The sequence below is a fragment of the Solea solea genome, chromosome 7 (assembly GCF_958295425.1).
Source record: "Solea solea chromosome 7, fSolSol10.1, whole genome shotgun sequence".
Lineage (NCBI taxonomy): Eukaryota > Metazoa > Chordata > Actinopteri > Pleuronectiformes > Soleidae > Solea > Solea solea.
This window is the reverse complement of record NC_081140.1, coordinates 16,033,908-16,060,201: the sequence shown is the minus strand read 5'-3', so window position 1 is coordinate 16,060,201 and position 26,294 is coordinate 16,033,908. Positions and strand designations below refer to the sequence as shown.

Genomic DNA, 26,294 nt, shown 5'->3' with positions numbered 1-26,294 from the left:
TGAAAACCCACAGCGGCTGAAGTCATTCCTTTGGTGCTAATCTAATGTTTGGGAAGGGAATATCAGCAGAGTATGGCCAGAGTATGAACGTATTTGTTTACTTTTGTTGTTTTTTTGTTTGTTTGGGGGGTTTTTTGACCGGGGGGGGGGGGGGCTGACGTCATCGAAAAACTTTTCATAGCAGACGTTGACTGAACAGCATAGCAGCACATGTATGTGAAATATGGTAACTATAAAATGACACAATGTCAGGGCGTCACTCTCGCCTGTTAGCTCCAATACGTATGAAAATAAGCTGTTATTTATGTAAACACAGTACGTTTATAATTTCATATTTCACCTGCGCTCTTATATTGAAATGTTTTTGTACTCGTGTACTGCTTGTGTTGGGCTTTTTGCCTTGTTTAAATGTGGACCGCATCAACACCTCACGACTTCTCTTCGTATCCCCCACAATGCTTTGCGGTTAGGGGGTTGTCGTGTGTGCGTGCGTGTACTGTGCGCGCGCTGTCTGTGGTGCTGAAGCTGCGCGTGCCTCGGATGCTGCTGCCATAGAAATTCATCCTCCTTTCGCGAGACAAGCAGCGCGAGGAATAAGGGGTTATTGAGTCACCGCGGTTGTAAAACTGGTGGTTAAATTCAGGATGTTTGTACCCGCCGCTCTTCACGTTTTGTTCATTCATTTGTAGCCTTTATTTTTCCCTTTACACCAGTTTTTAAGAGTCGTTCCTGACTGAGACGTCGTCTCTCCGTTGCCGCCGCCTCTCCAAACCGCCTGCTCCGCTCCATTCATCCTTTATGCACAGCACTCTGCTCCAGTCCTCCCCGTCGAAACACACCTTCGTGTCCGATCGCCATGGGCCACTCCAGCCGCTTTCAGTGAGAGACATGGAGGCAAAGCAGCACCCGATCAAGAGCCTAAAAAGCTTCCCGGACACTGGCGGCAGGAGTCTGGCAGCAGCCGCCGGAGGAGACGGAGGAGGAGGAGGCGGCGTCGGTGGTGGTGGTGGTGGAGGACATCGAGCCGGCTCTGCAGAGATGGAGATGGAGGCGAAGATCCAGAAAGCTATCGACTTCAAGTCGGAGGGAAATCGCTGCTACAAGGAGAAGAAATTTCGGGAAGCGATAGGCAAGTACCACCGTGCGCTGCTGCAACTGAAAGGCGTTCATGTTGTCGACGGAACCACGGGCTCCGAGGTGAACCTGCTGAACCAAGCCGCGGCCAAGCTGACCGAGGACCAGCGGAGGTCCGTGGAGAGCACCGAGATCGAGTGCTACGACAGCCTGACAGGTACACACGCACACACACACACACACACACACACACACACACACACACGCACAGTCTGGTTTCCATGACTTAAGAGGACATCACACTGACTTACATTCATTTTCTGGAGACTTACTCAAACCTTAACCATAAATACTACTGGTGTAACCCTAACCTCACCCTAACCATTCAACATGTCCTCATCTCCACATATAATCATTCACTTATAGGGACTTTCTTTTGTCCCTGTAAGGAAGACACGTCCCCATAATGTGACTGTTTAAACACATTTAGGTCCCCATTGTGCAGCTATTCTTCTTAGGACACAACATTGTGTACCACAGCCTCAAACTTAACCTGTTCCTCAGAAATTAGGTTTTGCCTCATTAGGAACAGGTATCGGTCTTTAAGAGGACTACTGATCCCGAAAAGGTCAGTGTTTATGTAGTTTACATGTAGTGAGGACAATGGTTATTTTGGTACTATTCTGAATGGAAATGTACTGTACCAAACCAAACCAAACCAAACTCGGTGATAACACAGCGTAATCTTTACCATGACAACAACCACAATCTAAGCTTAACTAGCCAAAATGTCCTCACTTTCACAAAATGTCCTCAAATCCTGTTGTTTATACATTTTTCTGGGTTTTCACAGAGATGTATGTTCAAGTACACACACACACACACACACACACACACACCTCTGTGCTGCCTCCAAGAACTGCTGACATTGTTTGTTCCAGTTCAGCGAGTTCACACACAAGCCAGAATGAAACCTATTTCTGCAGGTGCTTGTGTTCCACTGGTGTTTCTAAGTTTAGAAATCCCATCTGTCTAAAATCATTGAAGAAATTCAATATATTTAGCAAAAAACATTTTATTTATATCAATTAAACATTCAGTATCATACCCGATCTCATTATCATGACTTAGTTTTAGTATTTGTATGTTATGTTTTATTATGTTTTTTTTACTTGTTTATGTATTTTCTTGTTTAAATTTACTGTTGCATTTTAATGATAGCAAGCATCAAGAGCAGCATAGGATAATACGTTGTTTTTTTGATCCCGCTTCACATTTCCCCCTGAATATTCTCCATGCAAAATTAACATTTACTCATGTATTACATGCACATTTATTCACATATCTTCTTCTCTCTCTTCTGTGCAATATTGCATATAAATAAATAACATAAACCAGTGGCCCAGCAACATTTCCCAGGGTGTATAATATTGGTAACTGAAATCAGGGCTTCTGCTTTTCTTATTTCTACATTGAATTTTGTATAGTTGCAGTTAGGAAACAATGTCAGGGCTGGAGAAAACTTCAAATGAATTGACTCAGTAGAATGATTCAGCAGAGGAGGTTAGGATGGAAATGGCTCACGCAGACACTTCAACAATTACTCCTAAGACATCACTCTGTGAGCATGGAGATTTTGGGTCACGGGCACGACATGGCGTGCTCATTAGTGATGTTTCTCATCCATGTTCCAGGTGCTGTCCGTCCGGTCAGCCTGCCATGATGCATCGAAGGTCGTCTTGTTCTCTGCTGTATTTAGGAGCCTGTCTGTAGCCTGTAGGGAGGCCACTGTGGCATGAAGGAACGATGGGGGAGGGAAGGCTAAAAAAAAAAAAAAAATAGGAGGAAGGGAGTGTGAAAAACGAGGGATTAGGGGAAGGGAGAGGAAGCAGTAAGATGTATTGAAAATGAGAGAAGCACAGGAAGGAAGTCGGAGTGGTATATGAGGGGAAAAAACAAGCATTGAAAAGAACAGTAGAGAGCAGCAGAGGGGGAGGAGGTGACGGGAGGAAGGGACCAGTTAACACGCGACAGGGGGCCATATTTGCCATGGCAACCATGACTGGGCCTTTTCCATGTATATTAGTGCAGCTCATAACCTCCCCTTACTGCTGCTTCATCTGTGTGTGAAGCTGTACACACACACACACACACACACACACACACAAAGAAACATCACTTGAATCTGATTTTAACAGCATTATCTGTGTTTACCTGGACAACAGTGTTCCCTTTATTCCGCAGCTTGTGATTCACAGTGTTGTTTTATATTTGATTCTGGTTCAGTTGAAATACTTACGGCCGCTCACTGACACCTGCAGCACAGAAGAAGGAAATAGGGCCACACTTATAATGCTCTAAATCAAATCTGTTTTATTTGTATGGCACCAAACGACAACGTACGTTATCACAAGGCCCTTAGCATGCTAAGACTGAGACCTTACAATATGATAGAGAGAAGGAAGAACCCCAGCAGTTCACAGAATGAGCTTTGGCAGAATATGTTCAACCATCTGCCTTGGCTGATTGGGGTGAAAGAAGAAAATGGGGGTAGAGTAGAGGTGTGGGAAATTTCTAATTTCTGTTGTAGTCAAACCAGGTTTTCCTCAAACCATTTGCCGGTTCTCTATAAAAGTATTGTTTTTTGAACTCCACCTCGACAGCCAGTGATGACAAGTGGCTATACATGTCATCCCTGTAATTTATAATGCTAATTCTACATAATGTTCTTTCATTAATGAGCAATATTTTACAGTTGAGCATTTGGCAGATTGCCACACCAATACTCCATACACATGTAATCATTTACAATGTGTTTAATCTACTTCATTGTAAGATTAGGATTCAGGACAAGCGAAGACAAGTTCTTTAGGGCGTTTTTTGAAGGCACGCTGCAGTAGAATACAAACCAACATTTGTGGAATACACAGCCATGGAGATGTAGTCATATAACACGTGAGTTATTGAGGAGCAATTGAAGCTGCAAATTAATTCACATTTCTGGAGGATGTTTTCAGCAGCACACGAGTGTTAGTGACTCCAGTGCCAATAGGAATTGAAAGAAGATGTTACCCAGTGAAACCATGTCTCTCACTGATGTATTTCTAAAGCTTTTTAGGACATTTACGGCGATGAGTAACAACATTTAAGGCTTTGGCAATTCAGGCCATTTGTTTCCAATTCATTTAGTTTTTTCCATGAGACAATAAAAAGTATGGACAGCCTTATCTTGTAATGGGTTTCCTCAGACTCTCCAAAGGAACTTTGTGTGTGACATATCTTTTATTGTGTCTACATAAATAATAAAGAAATTAATTCATGAATCTCAAATATTCGATAACATACAGCACAAAGTAAACAGATGTAACAAAACAAAATCAGTATCAGTTGATGTGATTTACTGTATTAACGTGTGGACTCCCTATGACCTCTTTTAATGAAGCCTTTCAGTCTTTATTTATTTCTAGCCGTGACTCAAAGTCACTGATTTTAGAAAACAAAACAGCAGTTACGTTCAAAAGATAGATCAAAGACGCTCATTAGACCTAAGACAAACCTCTCATTGACTCTCCCACTGTTTGAAATAAAGCCGTGACTCATCGGGTGTGTTGTAATCCGGGTGCACGTTTTGTTGTGAGGTTCCACCTGGTTACTCACTGCTCTGATGGGCACACAGAGCACCACGCTCATTAGTGAGCAGCTGCCGTTTGATTGGTCGGCTGTCAGTGGCTCTGACGTGTGTTGAGACAGCAACAAGCAGCATCAGTCACACGCGAGAGCATGTGTTTTTAAGGCTACATGTGTTTGTGTCAGCTGGTTAGTATCAGTATCAAAAAAATGTACTTGAGGTTTAGAAGTAAAAGTAATAAAATAGTGAGCATGGTAGCTTAGTGGTAGAGGGCGTTGTCTTTCAACTGGAAGGTTGTGGGTTCAATTCCTGGCTCTGCTAGTATGTGTCCTTGACACTTAACCCCATGTTGAAGTGTGTAAATGGCTGAATAGCAAAACTGTAGTGTAAAGCAGCTCAAGACTAGAAAAAGCGTTACATAAATAAAACATTACCAACTCTTCTTCTTCTGATTTTATTTGGTAGTAAGGAGTAAAAAAAGATAGTTAGGGGAAATGTAGTGGAGTAAAAGTTGCTCGAAATATAAATAACAAAGTAAAGTACAGATATGTGAATTTTGTACTTGACTACAGTAACAAAGTATTTGTACTTTGTTACATCACAACACTGGCATTGTGGATAGTAAATAAGTACATTTACAACATAATAATTGGTTATACTCTAGAAGCACTTGTACAGTACTTGTACTAGTGCTGTATATGACAATATTATGTCCCATTATTACATCACATATTATATCACATCGACATGTAGGGCGGTTTATTGGTAGAAATCAAATATACTACCCATGAATATGTTTGTAGAAGTGTGGTTACAAATAAAAATATTTAGATTTTCTCAGCTTTAGAATAAATCTTGTATGTACCTAAGGCAATAGGGCTCTTACATTTTATCCAAAATTCATATATCTGTTTGAACCTTGTAGTTTTGAGTTCAAACTCAAAACTGAGTTCAAATTATACAGCCTAGAAGCACATCACACCTTTTGAAGTACCATGTGGTCCACGAGAGCAGCTTGGCCTTAGATCCACTTTGAAATCCACAAGAAATATTAAACAGTGATGCTATATTGCTCTCACAAAACTAAATGTGTTTGTATAGAGTAAAATAAAATATTTTTGAAAATATTTGCGCCAACAGCAACGTCACCTGATTGTGTCAAAGACAATGGATGATAAATGTCTGTGTATTTGTTGGCCTTGTTTAGGAGACACTCCGAGTCTGTGTGTCCCTGCAGGGCTGCAACTTAAATAGGTTACACTGTCCACTGTCTGTGTCTGCCGCAGTTCACTGTGATGCAACATAGTGGCCAGAGGCAGAGACGGCCTGGCGGCCCGCCTCACACATCTGTCCACCTGACATCACCAACACACTGAGAGGCACATGCAGAGTTAAAAGATGCGACTGCAGCTTGTTTTCCTCGTTATCAATCACGAGGAAGCACTTCAGACAACAGGAGCAGCGTTTTCCTGACCCAACACATTTGACGGGCCAAGCTGTTTGTAAGCTGTCGTACATTTTAATAAGTTCAGTACAGAGAATGAAATGGGGAGCGTGATGGTGTGTTCCTGTAGTGAGACCTATCTGTCTGACTTTTCATTAATTCCTGCTTGTTTTGATCTTCGCCTCCCTTTCTTCCTCACGACTCGCTCAGTCTGTGAATGAGTCATGAGTCACAGACTTGGGAGAGTCACAGCGGGAGGGATGAGTGAAAAGTGTTTGTTTCGTAACGCCATCCACCTTTTTTAATGCAGCTGTTACAGCAACTGTGTTTGCCACAATGATGATGATCCAGAGATTTCCACCCACTCATCATATGATGATTGAAATTTAAATCACATACAGCTTTTTTCACATCTAAACAATTTGGTGGAATAAAAAAAATACTTCAATCCAATTTCCCACCATGTAATGTTTTTTATTAATTATTTTCTGATATTTTTAAATGAGTCATTATTAACAGAAAATTAGCCGATGACTAAATGATACAAAATATTGTCACTCGCAGGCCCAAGTTTGATTGTGGACACAAACCACCGTTCATTTTCAGCTCATGTGCCAATTTAATACTGTGTGAATAAATAAAGACAATAACCTGTTGGACTGTGTGATTTTACAGTGCAACGTTCACATAAATATTCTTCCTTATTCGCTTTTTGGCTGCTTATTGTTTCTATGTGTTCACCAGCTATTCAGAAGCAGTCAAGCTGGGGTTTGAAAACACAAAACTACAAACTAAAAAACACTAAAATGTTACTTAAAGCAGAGAGGAACTCCAGACAGGTCCCCAGTGGATGGTTTACTGAGGCAAACAATTCCAATTCCAGTATTCAGAGCTCTACAAAACAAAAGCATTTTAACTATGATAAGCTTGAATTTCGTCCTGACATGTTTTTGTATTTGGCCTGAATGCAGCAACTCAATCATTGAAATCCATTTCTTGTGACCTGCACCCATCAATGAACTTATGAACCATGACGCGAAATTACAGGCTTTAAATGGGCCTTTAATGAGCCCGTTGGTGCAATCAGCATCTGTTTTTTGCCTGACCAAAAATAAAAGACCATCATTTGTTGTGCTACTATTTTAAGACACGCTGCTGTTGCCCCACTTCCTCAGCTGCTGTAGATGAAGCCTCCAGGGTCTCCATCAGAATGATATCAGTGATGTGTAACACCACATATAGAGTGATTTCACCAGTCCAGTCCAACTCACGGCTAGTGTACAGTCGCACACAAAGCAGAATAGAAAACTCCTCCATTTCATCTTCTTCCAGCTCTGTCACCAGGGGGATGTGGCACGAGGAAACATGACAGAAGCAGAGTGTGGTGAGGAAAGGAGATGCCGAGAAAGCGGGGTTGTATAAGCAGTTCAGAGAGGAGCTGCCTGGTGCTGATAGGAAAGAAAATGACTATTACGAGTGTAGGAGGGGTGAGGAGGAGAAGGAGATGCCACGTAAGGGTAAGTCGGGGAAATGGGTGGAGGTTTGGTTGGTGTTTTTCCTCCCCTCTGTGCATGTATGTCTGCCATTGGAGGAGTGGCCAGAGCAGAGCTGTTGTGTGCCAGAGCTGCAGATGGTGTAGCATTGCTGTTATGGGAATGACTGGCACTCCCTTTACTGAACCACTCACACTGCACTGTCTCTCCTACACCAACACTCCGAATTACCTCACAGCTGAGAGACATTTAGAGGCGGGGGAAGGGGTGAGTCGATACAAAAGATGCAAAGGCTGAACTGGGAAGGGTGTCAAATCAATGGCGCGAGACAAACTGGACGGAACTGTTAAATATGAGGTAATTACATGGCAGAAGAGAGTAAAGCAGTGTGCCAAGGTGGGAATGAGAGCAAGAAAACGCTTCCTATTATGACCTCTCAGTAGTTTAAGATTCTCATGGCTGCAATATTATGTTTTTCCTTCATTGTACAGAGGGCAAGGCCGAGAAATTCAATCCAGACCAAGCTCACAATCTCGACAGTCCCAGGTGACTCCTGTCAAAACAGTAAATAAGGTTCGGTCATCTGTCAGAAAGCACAGGAGGGGAGGTGACGTGACGGGGAGAGATGGAGAGAGAAAGACAGAGATGAAAAGCAAAAATATGGGAAATGTGGGCTACAGTCTTTTTTTTATTATTATTTTTTATTTTATTTTTTTATTACTACAATCCATTATTTTATTTGCGTCGATCTTGTTCACAAAGTGGCATCAGTGCATGTTTCATTGCCATTATGGAGAATACACAAATACAAAAAGCTGATACTAGAGAAAGTACTTGGAGAGAATTTACTTCTGCCAGTTTCCATACACTTTATCTCACAAGATTAAGTTTTCATCCAAATCATCTTTTTGAGTCATTCTGCTCACAAACAGAAAGACAAGCAAGCAAACGTGGCCAAAAACATGAATAAGACTGCACAAACAAACACTAAAGATACCAAACAATACAGTAAAATAAAATACAGTGGTGCTTATGGCAAACACCTACAATCACACTTTATCAATTAATGAAAACAAATGCATTTCCTAATTGACATACACTTACCACACTTTATTTCCTCCTCCTCTATGTATGTTTTGCATTTGTGATAATGTTCCGTGCGATGTTTAAAATAATACATCATGAAGTAAGCTCCTCGTGATACTGACCGAGAATAAGAAATAAACTGAAAGTGGCTGTCAAAGCTTTTTTTAGTCTGCAGTTGAGAGTCAAGGCGTCAGCTGAGAGAAAAGTGAAACAGATGCCCTTTCCTGACACCCTCAGAGAGAGAGCGAGAGCGAGTGCCAAAGCATGATAGCGGAAAATGCAGAACATTCAACCTCTCTAAGCTCACAGTAATGAGAATTTGCTAAATATGTTAAGGCATATCTAAGACCCTGTGCTCCAGTGGACGGAGCAGAGAAATCCAATTGGGTATTTTTATTTATCTGTTGTGCTCCATGCTGATAAAACCCACGTCGCTCACTATCTTGAGCCGTCCCTACTCGGCCCACTCTGGCCTGACACTGAATGCTATATGACATGCAGTGCCGGGGCTTGACGGTAAAGACTCAACCTTGTGAAGCCCTGAATGTAATGGCAGTGAAATGTAATGGTTGCAGCGAGCCTGTTTTTCCTAAGCCATTCCTGAAAACACCCTGAACAAAAATGACGTAAGAATATTTGTATCCTTCATCTGTGAAGCAATACTATCAGATCTGACTGAGGGAGTGTCTGTGTGTAGACGTTGGCAGCAAAGGAGCAGTGAGGGCAAGAAGTATTCCTGTCAATCCCAAAGTTTGGGTTTGTAACGTACACCAAAAAACGACGACAGAATAGTCATTTTTGGCTTTAGCTGGGATTACAACTTGCGTTCAAATAGTCTGTATTTATAAAGTGCTGTTCTGAGTCTTGATGAACATTCAAAGCAGCTTTACACGACAGTTTTACACACTACAGTATCACGTTTAAAAAAAGTCACAAAATAACAGCAGAATTCACTTCTTACTTCCACCTTTCATGGGCGCTTCTTTGACAATGGGTTGAATCTAATGGACGTTTTAACTCCAGTTTTAAATGAATGAATGAATGAACTAAACAATTCTATGTTAAAAGGTGATTTAAATCAATCCTCGCGTAAAAGACTTCCCTCTGCAGTTCCCCTGTGCTAAACCATGCTAAATATGGTCTCCAAAGTTATGAGATCTCATTCTTTAGCGATTCCGTTACTTCAGCCACTTAGCAGCAGGAAAGCTCTACGACCTCACAGATTAACAGCTGACTCCATGAAATTCTCCTCCAAACCTTTTTGGCATCGCTCTCTGTTGCCCTTTCCAAACATTCTCATTAATCTTGTTCCTGCTCTATCGCACACAGAACATGTTCCTCAAGGAAACCGTAGCTACAAGCAGTACAGCAGATTATCCAGAGAGAGGTGGATCGATAATCCGAAACGCAGCCTTCATTTTGCTCGACAATATTTGACTTGAGAGTGCGTGGTCAGATTTCAAAAGCAATTTGTTTGACAGTAGTGAAAGTCTGCAATGATCTCCCTGTCATGGAGTTCAACTGCAGATATAACCATGATAGAATTAAACTGCACTCATCTATTATTTGAGTGTCTGTTTTTACACAGGAAGACATAAGTAATTATGGACACTCATTTAGCTTTTAGACACTAAGGGATGTGAAATAAAATCAACCACTTGTAATGAGCTGAGGACAGTCCGCAGCGTCACCAGCTGCCCCCCTCATTTCTCGTCGAGTCCGCAAGCAACTTCGCAACGACCCAACTTTATCTTACACAGTGGACAAGAGGAAATTACTCAGCCAAAGTTCTGGAAACTGTGAAGTGCAGTGCAGGGCATTAAATGATTTCATGTTCAGTGAAGTCATAGAGATGATAGCTTCCTCCTCACTTGTATAAATATTTAAGTAGATTGAGCATTAATCCTGAATCAGCGACTATTTTAGGATAGCAGAACAAAGTGGGAGGGTGGAAATTGATGGAGTCAGGTAGAAGACAGAGGCTCGGCCAGGACAATTGTGATGCACCGGGGTAAATGGTGGAAACACTCTTGCTTGTTTTCTGATTCTTCCCTTGGACCTCACAGTAAACAAGACAGAAAAGTGGATTTATTTGATTTGATTCAACTCTCTGTGATATAGTATATATGAGAATAATCTGGTTACCTGATGACCCGACACTTCAGGACACTGGCTAATTCATGTAAATATGAATGCCCCAGCAGTTTTGCGGGTAGTGTCACTGTTGGCAGGGTTATGAATAACAGCCAGAAAGCTTTTGAAGCAAGAGTAAAAGTGTAAGAGGCATTTGTACAACTTTTTGTTAGAGTTCACCAAGTGTGAACAGCCAGTGAACTTGCTTTGCTTGGAATGCTCAGTCTGCGAGTAACAACATATGGCTCCCAGCAATTCTACAGTACATCTCATTAACCAACATGTGCTTGTCTTTGGTTGTTCTGTTACTTAAACCAACAACACATAGAATGATAATTAGTCAGCATGAGCTGTGTGAATGGGGTGGGTTTTATAAATCACCATGTGAGCTGTATTCATCTGGTTTCTTTGGGCCTTATGATCATTCTGCATTCATTATGTTAAGAGGAAATTCTGCTATTCCAACTTTTCCCCAAATGGTTACTTTTGCCGTTAGCCATGTGCTAAATTATACCATGACCTAAATTATAACTATGTTTTATTGATGTTAGTATTGAATTTGATTAACTATTTTACCCCTTTAACACATTTATAAAGGGATGCAAGATCTTGGACCTTTTGCCAATATGCTGAGATATTGGGAGTGCTTGAGCCGATGGCCGATATATATCCACGTCATTTCGTCTCTTGTGGTGAAATAAACATAATATTTTGTCTACTCATGTCGCAGCAGATGCAGACATACATTTTCTTCTTTGACCGAAATAAATAAACATAAAGAACAACAATAGTTGGAGAAGGCGCTAGCATAGAAGTCATAGAAGTCTCCAACTGTTATAGTCATTAGTCACATCGGCAGATCTTGGTGTGCTGTTGATATCTGATAATACATTTCAAAGCTAATATCTGCTGATAATATTATGCATCTCTTATATACAGTAGAGTAGTAGATGATGTAAATGGAGCATGAGGACAGCAAACTACTGGCTGTAACCTTAGGCTCATTGTTCGTAGGTATGAGAGTGACATTGACCATCTCATCTTCTGGAAAGAAGGCAAAAATGACAACATATCTTTTTCTCCCCTTAAATTGAAGTATTCACATTGAGACGTTACATGACGGAGATTTCCTGTTCACACACACACACGCACACACATCTCTATATTCACCTGTAATCCACAACAGAGTCTCAGTACTACACACTAACAGCTATCCTCTAGAGGAGTCAGTGGAGCTCTACGAGATGCACATAGTCAAACATGAGCACTACAAGCACTACAGTGAGTCATTATTTTGTTTTTTTAACACCATGTGGAGCTGCAATAATCTTCCTGTTACTGCGACACAAAATGAAAAAGATTGTCTGCACAGTTTGTTTTTGTTTCAGTTTCTTTTATTAGGGACAAATTACATAGCACATTTCAGAAATACAGGTGTAATACAGGCCCTATTGTTTTTTTAACATAATTGTCTGCACAGTTTTAAGTAAAATGGTGTTTGATGACTGGATGAGCTTTTATTACTTCTCTGTCAAGTTAAATCACAGTAGCCACTCCGTTCATTTCCTCTCAGGGAAAAGACCCTGTCAAAGACGTTCTATGTCACATGTGAGGTAATCTAAGAGAGGCAACAAAATCTACCTGAACAACAGAAGATAGAAAACGTGCAAGGAGGAAACAAGGTTTGAAAGCGGGATGAGAACGAGGATAAAAAAGTGGCTGATTAAGGTGGAGTAAATGCTGCGTCAGTGAAGATGAGCCCTTGTTATAGAGCGAGAGAGGAACTCAAGCTTTGACCCTCTCGACAACAAGGCATTACCAAAATCAACTTAGGTGGAGCTATTCTTAGTGGGGGCCCATGAGGTCACGGTCCGAGAGCTGCGGTGTCAGCCTACTGGACCAGATTCTGCTCCTAGATGTATGTGTAAAATCTCATTTTGTCTCCGTAAATAAATCAGTTTTGATATTTGTAAAAGAGATGCAGTGAAAGGTGAGAGACGGTCGTCGTTATGAGGGGAACAAGTACACACAGGAGAAGAAACAGAGCGAGGAATAATGAGTGACAAAGATGGATGCCGTTGTAGAAATGTGAGGAAACGAGGAGCGGGGGTGCACCGCTGTGTGAGATCGTCGGTCAGAGTGATTGGTCGCTCCATCTGCCATTATCTTCCTGCAGAACTAATCATGGTGGTGACGGACAGCAGAGTGATCAGCGGGGCCACAAGCAGCTTTAAATTAGCTGCATCGTGCTGTCGCACCTGTGGTGTGAAGGAGAGAGGAGGTGACGTAAAAGTTTGAAATGAAAGATGTAAGAACAGAAAGGGAGGAAAGTGAAAGACGGAGAGGGAAAATTGATTTTTGACACCCTTTTTTTTTGTTCTGTCTGTTTCTTCCCTTGGTTTAAATTTCACCTCTTTTCCTCTGGCACAGATATTTTGTCCTGTCATTATTTTTCCCTCGGCTGTTGCTGGGTTTCGTTCTGTCACTGACGTTTCTGTCCTCGCTCACCCCCCGTGTCTCTTCTGTAACACCAAGTTCTTTTTTCATTCCTCACTGGTGTCAGTGCTTTCTTTGCTGTGAAAGCGAGTCTCCATGCAGACTCTCTGTCTTCACACATGATGCTTCAGACAAACCAGTGGGGGTTCCTGAGCATGTGAGAACCACTCCCACTCTCTGCACCTCTCATTCCACAATCATTCTGACCCACACATGGACACACACACTTTGACCGCTGCCTTTGCACACGTTGTGCTTTAAAATTCATTCTCATTCTCAAATCTTCCTGCTCTGATTTTTCTGGTTTCCTGGATTTTGCTCAAGCGAAGAAAGAGATACTTGACACTGAGTGGGCGACGGAAAGCCTCGGCTTATTCTTCGGTGCCTGTGCTCAAGTCCCCCATTAAGACAAACCTATATGACTTGTCGGCATTACTTTTGTGCAATTTCACACCTCATTATTCCTCCTCTCTCATCTCACATGTACATGGATGACCTGTGTGAATATTGCATTCTTAATCAAAACAAATTGTCTTTCGTAGAAAGATTCGAGGTAAGCTTGGCAGCCTCTCAGCAGGCCAGGTTTGGTTCATCCACACGCAAAAGGGATGTGATGGACCTTGTCCTTAACTGACCCTATTTTATTCATTATTCCATTAATTTTAATGCAGGGACAAAAATAATCTTGATTTCTTTCTTTCTTAATTCTTTCTAAAATCGTTAAATACTGCCTGTATCATCAGACAACTGTACTAATATTCCAATCCAATCCACTCCAAATGTATTCCATAAAACAGACAGGATATGAAACGATGTAATCTAAAAGCAGTATAAAACAACACATAAAGACAGAATGTAAAACCAATAAAACCCAGAAACAAAGTCAATAAGCAATATGAATATATCTGAAACACTAAAACTGCCAGCTCTTATACATGGTCAGGGAACGGCAATGTGAAGAAGTGGCTTTTTTAGTCGAGATTTAAAAAACAGGCAGAGTGGGAGAAAGTTTAATGTTCGCTCCACAATTTAGGAGCCACCACAGCAAAGGCTCTTTCTCCCCAGAGGTTTAATCTCGACGTAGGTACCACAAGAAGAGACCTTTCTTCAAACCTCAGTGATCATGCTGGTGAGTAAGTGTGTTAAAGATCCCTGAGGTAAGATGGGGGCAAGACCATTCAACGATTTCTAAGTAAAAAGAATTTTCAAATGAATTCTCAAAGAGATTTGGAGCCGGTGCCTTTGCTTCTTGGACTATTCGTACATACAGCTTTGTTGCCCTTTAAGTCTTTTATCAACTTCAAATACTGGATGTATCACACACGTTCTTATTTTTCAGTATAACCCAAATGTCTATAGATGGACAACATTTTTATTGGATTATATACACATATAATTCAGGATAACTTGCATAACAGACATTATATCTTATTACAAAATAATTTAAGTGTTTCTACATGCTTGTTTCCTACTGTCTATAGTATATATGACAGTGTGCAAGGGCTACTCATATGTTAATTGATTGGGAGACGAGAGGTTAATGATGATCCTGACCAAAATAATTGTGATTCACAATATTATTGTGATGGCTGTAATTTTAAACCTTCTTGAACAGGCGTAGCGTTCTCTCTGCACTTACGACGGTCAAAAAGATTGAATAGAGGACACATATTTCATTAATAAGATGGTAATAAATCATGAGGAAAGATGCAGCTCCCCATTGTGGCTCGGGCTGCAGGGATTACTCGATTCATCGTCCACTATTTTGATCATCAAATGGGTTTGTTTTAATAATTAAAGCGAGCTTTCCTCTTTCTTAAATGTGAATATTTTCTGATCCATGTAACAATTCAATCATTAGTTTAGTTTGTTAGCACATTATGTAAAAGAAAAAGAAAAATGAAGATGTCGTCCAGGGGAGGATAGAAGCTAGAAAGGCTTATAAAGATGATCACAAATGTTTTTTGGCAATTCTGGACAAAATAAGACTTATGAGAACATCATAATTTAGAGTTTGGGGAGAAATGGACCAAACAAGTAATTGATTAATCGAGAAAATGACGGACAGAATAATCAATGATGAAAAGCTGCAGCCCTAATTGTGGCACACAATTCCCGATTATCACGGTAATAGAAATTCACACCACAATGAACGTATTGTAAGTGCTTTTTGTCACGACGAGTAATTATGTCATAACATTGTCCCATCACTGGTGTGCAAACCATGCTCACTGCAGCCACATCTCTGTTTTCTTCCCCACAAACTGATGTCTTCGCCCCTCAGTGACGAGGACACCTTGGCCCCAGAGATGTTTTGAGTGTTCCTCCGTCTGTGTCGTCGCCTGCTCGATGATCCCACCATTATCACGTTCTTAATGCATCTCACCACACTCTACAGTACATTCCCACTGGCATGTTATCCATCTGCCTAATGGGCCAGCAGGGTGTGGCCGGCCCGGTCATCACTTGTGCACAATACTTGTGTGTGTGTGTGTGTGTGTGTGTGTGTGTGTGTTTCAATAGTCACATGTCTTTTAGACATGGTTTGCATCAAAGTGGTTCTGCGTCTGTCTGTCTGTCATATTTACACTCTCTGGTTTGTTTAAACCTATTTGAGTGTGTTTGTGCCTCGGTGTGTGTCTGTGTGTGTCTGTGTGTGTCGTTGACTGCCACTGTGTCTGCTTTGTGCACTGTAGGTGCGCCCTGTGCACGTTCACGCGTGAGTTTCAGTGAACTCACTAAGTGTGTCAGCCATTAGGCCATTATGCACTGTAACTGAATCCTCTGAAAGCCCAGCTGACGTCCACTGCCAGAGGGCGATAATGGAAGGGTGTGTGTTGTGTTGTGTTGTGTTGGGAGGAGAGCAGCCGTGTTGTCGTCGCTGCATGGTTGTAAAAACAAATAGAGTTCAGTCTGTAGGACAGGTAGAGGGCGTCTGAGGTGATTCCCTCCAACAGACTCGTGATCTCTGAGGACGAGAGGCAGAGCGGCTCTGTGCTGAGTCATGAGCTTCACTTAAACAAGGAGCGTTCTACAGCCTTACTGTTGTTCTTACTAATGAATATCTTCTCTCATTGACAAATGAGTAATATTAAGTAATCGTACTTCATATAATCGGTTGTTTTCTTCACATTTGTCTGGTTTCCTGTTTTATTTTGTACTTTCTCCTAGTGTGTGTACCGTGTGTAAGTTTGACTTCCTGTCCTGTCTTTCCTGTTGATTGTCTGCGCTGGCCTAATGTGATTCACCTGTGTCCTATTTGTCTCACCTGTGTCTGATTATCCTTGTCTTTGTTGGTTCATTTTGTTTGTATCAGGTCAGTTTCTGTACTTTTTGTGTTTTCTTCTACTCCCTGTGTTTGTAGGTTTTTCTGTTTTGTTTTTAAATTGCAGAGTGATTTTTTTTTATTTTTCCAAACTGCATTTGGTCCTCCATTTCTTTTTTTTATATACCTGAGGCAGTCGTCGGAGTAAGCAAGGAGGAGGAAACGATTGTCTGACCGAGTGAGGGGTCACACTCGGGTAAACATCGGACTGGCAAAATGGATGCCATCCGGCATGGACATGGCTCCACTGCTTGTGTTCGCTGGCTCTGTTGAAAACAAGTGCACATGTCCAGGAGAGGGGAAGGCAGGGTGCAGCGTCAGCTGTGAGTTTTTATGTCAGTGAGGATGAAGTGGTAGGCGATACATGGATGTTTACGGTGGTGTTGTAAAAATATGTAATCCGAAACTGTAGGGGGCGCTCTGTAGGCAAAATGGTGAAAAAAAAAAGACCAGACTTGCAAAGTTCCTCTTCAAAGGTTCAAAGAAAAGTAGAGGAAGGCTAAGAAAACCAATACTTTTTTATTTTATGCTGGAAACATACTGATAATCCATTTCTGCCACTAAACCCTGTGAATTGTTACAGACGGAACCTTTAATTCTTTGTGTGTCTCTCAGACTCATGCTACTTTGACCTTTAAATACCAAAATTCTGAGCTTTGCTGATGTTGTCCAGGATAATTTATCTAGGGTCGTGCACTTGTTGTTAGGAAAGGCCAATGTGTGTATATGTGCACTTGTATTTGTTACCTCTTTAGGACGTTGTCTGGCATAAACACTGACCTTTTGTCAAGACCAGTGGTCCTCATGGAGACTGAAACCTGGTCCTAATGAGGCAAATCCTTTTTGAGGAACTGATTAGCTTAGGGGCTATGATTAATGTGGTTAGGTTATGGTTAGGATTAGGCATTAACTGGTTAGTGATAAGGCTTTTGGTTAGGCTGTCCAAAAGAATGGAATTCAATACAGAGTCATTTAAAGCCATGGTTCTCAAACTGTGGCACACAAGCTTCCTCTGGTGGTACCTCGAGGAAAATCATAAATACTGTTATACTACAGTTTATACTGGGCTATGTGATCCTGGTGGAGCTGAGAAATGTTCACCGGAGTGTGTAGAAAATGAAGCAAATGAGCAAAAAACTCATTTATTAAGTAATAATAATTTGAGTCACCTTTTCGCTCGCTCCATCTGAATCTAATTTCACTACACCAGTGTGTGTGTGTGTGTGTGTGTGTGAAGTATATGTGAGGAAGAGGAGGATGATGAGAGAACAAATGATCTTATTAGGAATCAATCTCAGGGGGTTCTTGGTATAAGAAGTTTGAGAAGCACTGCTTTAAAGAATAGCTGAGAGATTGTGTGTGTGTGTGTGTGTGTGTGAGGAACATGTTTTTATCAGACCCTTTAGATTCACCCTTGTCTCCCCATCTCCTCTCCTCCCCTCCACCGCACCCCCCCGCTGCCCATAAATGCTCCTCCTTCCTGTTCCCTTCTCTCCTTCCTGCTCTGTGTCTCTCACTCGTGACTCACTCTGCCTCGTGGCTAACACTCCCTGACTCTTTTTTTTCAAAATGCTGTCTGTGTGTCAAGGGCAGATTCAGAGAGCAGACAGTGGGGCGGGGGAGTCGGATCAGGGAGAGAGATACAGAGAAATCCTTACTCTGGGTTTGCAGAAGATTCGTCTGTGGAAGTAAAAAAAAAACCTTTAAAATTTCAACGTGAAGTAAGGTGGAAGCAAAAAAAAACAACCTCTGAGTGGTTGTGATCATGTCTGAGTAATCAGATATCTGAGGCATAGACAGACGTTTTAAAAGCTGTGTGTGTGTGCGTTTGTCTCCACTTTTTCAGATGATGTCAGAGATGCTGAGAAATGCTTCAGTGAAGTGCTGCTGCAAGATACCAGGATCAGATTAATGACCACAGTGACACATTTACTCTGAAGCACTTTATGCTGCACTTTATGGCAGTTTTTCAAACAGTTTAAAAGTTTGTCTCACTACTTTACTTCACCACTCCTCTCACTCCAGAGCACTTGTGTGGGATGGGATGCTCCTTTCATCCGTGCATCCTCCTCTCCTTTCCCCCTTCTTTCGTGCTGCTCTCAGTACTTAACACACCTGCTAAGTCAGGGATGTGTTCAATACATGATTTCCAACCTCGTTATGTCTTTATTCTCCTCTTCTACACGTAGAGCTCATCAGCAGCATGTAGACAAAGTACCACTTTGCACAACTCCTCAACTCTGTGAGACACTATTTATAGTCGACTCGCTGCCGTTGTGAGGATGTCCTGTGGAGGCTCCATTTCACAGGGGCTCTATTAAAAGGCGCAGAGTGGGACGTCAGCAAAATATCCCCATCTTTTTTCACTCCCGGGATCTAATTGAAACTCCTAAATGAGACTTGTGGTGTTTGCATGGACACAAATGAGGCAAAATGTTTGAAATGAATCATTGTCGCCGGCGTTTTCCACTCACCGACGTCCTGGCTTTTCTCTCCCTCGCAGCGTGTCTGTTGCAGTCCGAGCTCGTCAACTACGAGCGGGTGAAGGAGTACTGTTTGAAGGTGCTGAGCCACCAGAGAGACCACTTCAAGGCCATGTACCGAGCCGGCATTGCCTTCTATCACCTGGGTGACTACGAATGTGCTCTACGTTATCTGCGTGATGCCAAGAACCGTGAACCCACAGGTGAGAATATTTATAAATGTAGTGACAGAAAAAGAAAAAGGTAAGTTTACGTGACAATACAGCGATAATATGGTGATGATTTTCTATTATTTCTAATGCTATTTCCACCACACTAAGACCAATGGTAATAGATTTTACTGCAGTGATACCATGTCATTTCCAGAGTCCCTCATGTGCAACACACATTTTCCATTGTTATTACTAGTTGATTACCATAGAAATGACATGGTAGCAGCAGTGTCAGTGCTCCTCCTGCAGCATAATAAAACCTGAATGTAATACTCTTGAATCGCCAGGTCATAGGTTTTAATAAGTGTTGAATAAAAATAAAAGAACGTGACTTATTACTGATTACGATAAATGTCCATATTGTAAGTGTAACCAGAAAAATCTGATATCAGGATGACATTAGGATTAGTATTCTAACACGTGGAGAAAATGAATAACACATGTGCTTCATTTATCTTTATTGGGGTCTTTTTTTTTTCACATGGAAGACATTTAAATTAAAACACACAGCATGTAATTTGTGCTGCTAGGGGTCTTTTCAATTAAAGCAATAATAGAAGACCTAGTTTAATGGCGTTCTGAAGCCCCGAAGCACTGTGGAATCATGGGAATTGTTGTCTGGGGAGAGCTTTGGTGGCAGAATGTGCAGGAAATGTGACGGAAATTAAACAATCAGTTACCAAGAATAGAAATGTGGATTTCTATGGATTTTAAGAGAGCTGGAAGCATGTTGGCTAATGTAAGTACAAAATATATGACATTAGTCTTATATTTTTACAAAGTGGAATTTTCTCTTTCTCTCTAATGCCTCACATTTAAACCTAAAGTTGACCTTTCCTCACACAGACACCAACGTGCTGCGGTACATCCAGCTGACAGAGATGAAGATGAGCAAGAGTGGACAGAGGGAAAGAGAGAGCAGCAAGGAGACCCTGGGCTAACCCTCGACCTTTTCCGCCTCCTGACCCTTTCACCTTTGACCCTACGAGCAGTCCCACATCGACCCTCTTCCTCCTCCTCCTCCTCCCCCTCTCCACCTCTTCCATCAACTCCGGACAGCAGCACAGACACAAGTGACAGACCCAATCACCTGCCACCGATGGACAAAAGCGGGAGACATATCAAGAGCTGTCTGCAACCCTTCTCCCTCATCCCTCTCTTCCCCTCCACTTCTCCCTCTTTCTCCCTCAGGTGCTGTGGTTCCTCTCCCTAGATGCAGACAAAAAAACAACAACAACAAAAAAAAACAAAGAAAATGCTGTATTATACTAATAGGAAAGTGCCGTTGCTGAGGACTGAAAAAAAGGAGCTTCAAAACCTATGAAAAATTGACGTTTGCGTGATTTATTTAACATTTTAAAAACGTGTTATGTTTCTGCTGTTATTCTCTTGGAGAATATCAGGGTTGGGAAGCTGGACCACACTGGGAGGAGGGCAGTTCATGAGGAAAAGCAGGGGGATAGTGAGAGGTGTGTGTGTGTGTGGGACACATATGTAGACCATAGCCCAGTTTGATTGTACACTGGCCCTTGACCCAGACAAACTAGAAATCTTTCATGAACTAAAGAAATAGCCTGCCTCCGTGCTTCATCTATTGCTCTTTTTGTCTCCGTTGTCTTTCCCAGATGCTGCTGTATGTGTCTCTCAGTTTCTGGACTGTTTGAATCCAAGGGCTAATTCAAATGTTCATAATCTGTTAAGTGGGGTTTGTTGAATTTACGTTCCTCGTCCATTGTACGCAGAAGTGAGTGGTCAGGTGTGTTACTGAAGGAACTGGTGTGTGTTGAATCTGTTTTTAGAAGCCCCTTCTGGATCATTCCTCCCTCCTCCCTCCCATTTCTCATCTCCTTTTCCCTCAATGATGTCACACAGTAGCCGACGGAATCGGAGTTCCATCAACCGCAGTTTGCTAGATGGAGATCCACTCTCAAGGTTCACAGCAAAAAAACAACAACAAAAAAACAAAACCAATCTCCGACCTCTTAAGTCTAATGCTGAAGCTTCCCAGACATCGACAAACCCAGCGTTGGTGCAGGGAAAACAATCACACACTCCTGCTCTAACAGTCCAAACCTCCAACACGGAGCACTCAGCTATAGTGCACTTCAATGAGAGTGAGCCATTTGAGATTTCCTCCTCCAATCTTAGTTTACCGTATGTTGATGAAATACCTGTTTGAAAGATTGTTCCCAACACTGAGCTGTAAGGACAACACTATAGGAAAACGCATTAGACATCACTGACAATATGGTTTGATATCCGCGGCTTTTGCCACCGCTTCTCTCGTGATTTTGTGAAGCTAAACTCATCGATAATGAAGATATTGCTTTTGGAATGGCTTGACTGCAAGCTGCACGGTTCTGCAGAGGGTTGGACTGATGATTTGTGAAAGCATGACCTGAGGTTTTTTTCCCCTTGTCTCTGATGCCATGAAACCTCTTTCCCACCTCCTGCATGTGGCGTTTGGCTCCAGAGAGGTACGTCTGACGTTAAGAGGCGATCACATCTGCTGTAGTGCTTTCTGACATGGCATGCTGCCACAAATCTATTTGCTCATGCCTCTATTTTCTCCACTCTGTCCTTTTTGTAAACACAGATAGTGGCGACGGGATACGGTATCAAATGTATGTGGACGAAGAGGGAATCTTAAATAGATTAGGGTCGTCGCCCTCGGCCTCGACCAAGGAGAGCGATAAGAAGAAATCTATAAAAAGAAACTGGGAGAGAAAATCAAAGAAAGATTTTTGCAGTGACCTGCTAAGAGGTAAATGGGGACCTAAGTGTGTCAATGGGACTCTGGAGAGACGGCACCATGAGTTGAAGAGACCTGCTTGATACGCCGTTGCTCCAGCAGAGGAAGAAGTAGGCCATCATCAGCCGCAGTGAGGCAGCCGCAGCTCCCACTGTGGCAGTAGAGACTCATTGAAAAGTTTATATTCACTGGAACACAAACAGGTTGAAAAATGACTTCAGTTGGAAACAACTGGGCTACTTTCAACTTAAGTTAGTAACCTCTATGAAAACAACTAGTTTACTCTACTTCTGAAAAAACTTCATTCATTCAAGTGTCACTAAGTTCCTTTGATATTGATTTTTATTTTTATTTTTCCAGTGCACCCTGGCTGTGTGGTGTGTGTGTTACACATACATATACATACTAAACATCATTCCCCCAAAAACTTGAGCCATTAATCTGCAGCCATAGCAGCCTCCGCTCCATGATCCGTCCATCCACCGTGAACTGCTTACCCGAGGTCGGGTCGCGGGTCACGATTGATGTCCAGTGAAAAGGTCCAGTGCAGTTCATCAGTTCATCAGGTGAGGTTGATCCACACCAACCTTAATTAAACTGTGCGTTTATGAAGTCACACACCACTGGCGCCCTTTGTTCGTGTGTGCTATACATTTCACTGTCCACATAGTTTTAAGCCATAGAATATATCACTGTCACGAGATCCGTCTCATTAAATACATATATATGTTCTGAAAGGACGATTGTGACATTAATTCACTTTACTGCAGAGAGAATATGTCTGTGACTGAGCAGATGCAGCACAAGGAAATCAAGTTAACATGTTAGAACTTTGATCTGTACAAAGAAACTGAGGCACAAGAGAAAAACACTTCAACATTCTACATGTTGGCTCCAACTACTCACTACAAACCTCCCCTCTAAATTAGTTTTGCTAACTAGCAGAATTTGTAATAGTTAACCTGGTGTAAAGCCAAAGTAACATGGCGTGCCTCGGCTCTCTCCGGCTTTGTTTCCCCCCGAGGAGAGAAAAAGTCAACAAACAACAGTGAGGCCTGGCACCTGCAGGCTCGGCCACCATGGCTGCTCACCCACACTGGCCCCTCGGGGACAGGTCTCCTCCCATGGTCCTCTCTCCATGGCACCCGTCCGCCATCTTGTTTTTTGTCTCACTGTGCTCCGTCATCCTAGCTCCATGTGCACTACAGTACGACCGTCTCCAGACGTCCAGCAGAACAAAACGCAGGTTCATTTCTGGCTGAACATTGGCGTTTTGTTTTTTTTTATTATTATTTTTTGAAAGCTGAGTGAACAACAGGCTGTTGTTAGTGGGAGTGTTGTCTGGCAACACGCACATACAGAGACACCTGGATCTCTATGTTGGTGTCGCTTTGAAAACAAACAACAAAAAGCACAACAAAACTGAAACAGAGAAGTAGAACTACTGGCTGTTTTTTTTGTTATTTATTTCTTTTTGCTCTTTTTACTTTGATGTCAGTTGAGGTAAATGTTTGTCAAATGTCAAAAGTAGTTTTTTGTGAATATATGATAGAGATGTACAAAAAAAAATAAAAATGGAAAGTTTTATGGTTGTGAAAAGCTTTACTGAATGACTTTATCCACAGAAAAGAAAGCGAGAAATAGAGAAGAGAATTTAATCCGGCTCCTCCACAGAGCGGCTTTGTGACTGTGTCTGTATCTGTCGCTCATTTCTGTTGGCGATCCACAATCTACTCAGAGTCTGTGCAATGCCCTTTGAACTTTTCTTCATCGGAATGACCCCATGCCTCTGTTTCTGCACAGTAAGGTGACCGGTGACACAAGAGCGGACCAGAACTCTGCGGAACTGGTACCAGAGCACAAAAGCTGCTCCTCACAGCCACACACACCTCCATCCTGTCTGTCTGTGTGTTGGTGGAGACAAATAACAAACATGAAGCTGGGGGACACTGAGGCTATGGCCGCGCTTTTGCCTTGCTTCGCTCCCAGGGGGCCTCATTTTCTTTCCGTTCCAAATCCAAACAGCCACCACGCCTGCGACGCTGGTCTTACTAAACTGCTAACCCGGGAATGCACTGCTGATTGGTAAATGAAGATCATGAATAAAGTTTCAAATGAACAGCACTGTTGATGTTGCGTGGTCACCATTTTGTGTCTCTCGGCCAAGTCTACACACCACACACCACACAACCACATCTTAAGGAAAGCTGCTGCACAAAGAAACACACACTCATTTAAAGAGCCTGTCTTGAAACCAGAGAGAGATTGGGAAGAGGCTTGTGGCGACAAGTGGAACTCTGGGTAATGTAAATGTAAACATTGTAATACCTCAACATTTATATTTTACATCAAAACTATGAAGCAATGCAATTATCCGACGTATATTCTCTCGTGAAGGTGGACACAGGGAGTTTGTCTGCAGATTACAGGACGGAGGAGACAAGTGCACTGTAACACAATCTCTCTCACACACACACACACACACACACACACACACACACATAATCTTTATTTGTCCACCTCATCTCTTGAATTCTAAAATCCCACATTTCAGTTGGCGCTGGTGAAGTTAAGGTGTAGGTTAAGGTAAGGCATTAACTGGTGATGGTTGAGGTGAGGGATTGTGGTTCGTTTAGGCCGTCTCCAAACGAATGGAAGCCAATACAGCGTCGCAAACTGTGTGAACTGTAAACCAGACATGTGATGTTCAGTCCTCTAAATACAGTCTGCTGTCACTTTAACACCTCTCTTTCCCTCCTTCTCTTCCTCACTTTCATTTCCATCCTCCCATTTTGCTCAGTTTCCTTTGTTGTGGCTTTTAATAGCATCGCCATGGAAGTGAGGATGGGTTGCTGGGCAACAGGCTGGCGTCTTGATGGGTGTTTGATTGGCGGTTACACTGACAACAGAGCAGTGAAGTGTGTGTTTGTGTGTGTGTGTAAAATGTCACATTTAGTTTATGTTATTGAATTGATTCCTTTCCTCACACCTCACATTTAAACCAAAAATCGTGCCTGCAGTGTCCGAGAGAGAGAGAGGCTGTAGGAATGCATTACACAGAGAAAAACAGCAGGCTTGGAAATGACATCATAGGGCACAGTAGTGACACCTAGGGGGTTTAAACTGTTACTGCGTGTGTCTTTGTCTCACTAAGCATCAGGCAAAAACAGACCATATATGCTCATCTGGTGAAATCAGGTCAAATGCTGATGTAATTGTACATTTTCTAGTGTTTTTATCTTGTGGCACGTCACTGAAAGAAAACACTGCGGAAGCTCATCCAGCCTCAGTGAGAGACGGACGCTCAGATTCAAAGAGACATAAAACAAGCACCTGTGTTTGTCTCGTGTCTCTTTGTAGTCGCTTCGTCTCCCTCTGCCATGGTTGTGTGTGTCTTTGTAGTCATTTTTATCTCTGTGGTTGCTTTGTGTCTTTGTGCTCATTTTAGTCTCTTTTAGACTCTGTTTTGTGTATAATTAAGTTTATGATGAGAAATAATTACTGTCTCCTCTATATATTATACACTTTATACTTACTTATACTTTTAATAACCTGCAAATATTGTCTGCTGTATTATTGTCTTACAGTGAAAATATTTGAGTAAATGAGATTGTTTTTAAGGATTACTATAATTCTATATTTTCATACACTTTTTTATTTGCATTTGTAAATACAATAATTCAGCTAGTCTTTCCACTTTGACACAAGCAGTAACTTGGACTCAATGATGCACTGACTAGATTTTGGTGGCCTCATGAAATTTGTCTTTGAAATCTGGAACATTAACTTCCTTTAATTCAACGTGCACATTCAATTCTAGTTTGATTATACTTCTGTACTTTTACTTATTCTGAATATATAGGGCTTATATTAAAGTATTTTTTATCACTGCTTTTACATAAAGAAAACATAAAGAAAAGCTTTTCTCAGTCACATGATGTCATATCCAGAAAGTTGTGTTAAGTTATGTTTAGTTTTGCCTTCTATTTGTTTTGTGACTTCCTGTTTTATTTTGAAATCTCTCTTTCCTCGTGTTTCAGATAACTTGCCCTTCCCCTGTAGTTTTCCCGCCAGTCTGATTATCTTCCCCGCCCTGATTGTTTCCACCTGTTCCCCATTTACTTTGAGTTACATATAGCCTATGCTTCCCTCTGCCCTGCGTCAGTTC

General features: G+C 41.9%; 1 protein-coding gene across 1 annotated transcript; it reads left to right on the top strand.

Moving 5' to 3' along the window:
- Nucleotides 1–494: 494 nt before the first annotated feature.
- On the top strand, nt 495–24,250 carry ttc9b (tetratricopeptide repeat domain 9B). The gene is made up of 3 exons (XM_058633798.1): nt 495–1,291; nt 19,183–19,365; nt 20,221–24,250. The coding sequence occupies exons 1-3, from the start codon at nt 799–801 to the stop codon at nt 20,313–20,315; spliced, it is 771 nt and encodes a 256-aa protein (XP_058489781.1). The 5' UTR covers nt 495–798; the 3' UTR covers nt 20,316–24,250.
- The last annotated feature ends 2,044 nt before the right edge of the window (nt 24,251–26,294 follow it).

Coding starts and splice junctions, on each gene's coding strand:
- ttc9b (XM_058633798.1), top strand. CDS start 799: ATGCACAGCACTCTGCTCCAGTCCTCCCCGTCGAAACACACCTTCGTG. Junction 1,292..19,182: donor GTGCTACGACAGCCTGACAG/GTACACACGCAC, acceptor TCTCCCTCGCAG/CGTGTCTGTTGCAGTCCGAG. Junction 19,366..20,220: donor CAAGAACCGTGAACCCACAG/GTGAGAATATTT, acceptor TTCCTCACACAG/ACACCAACGTGCTGCGGTAC.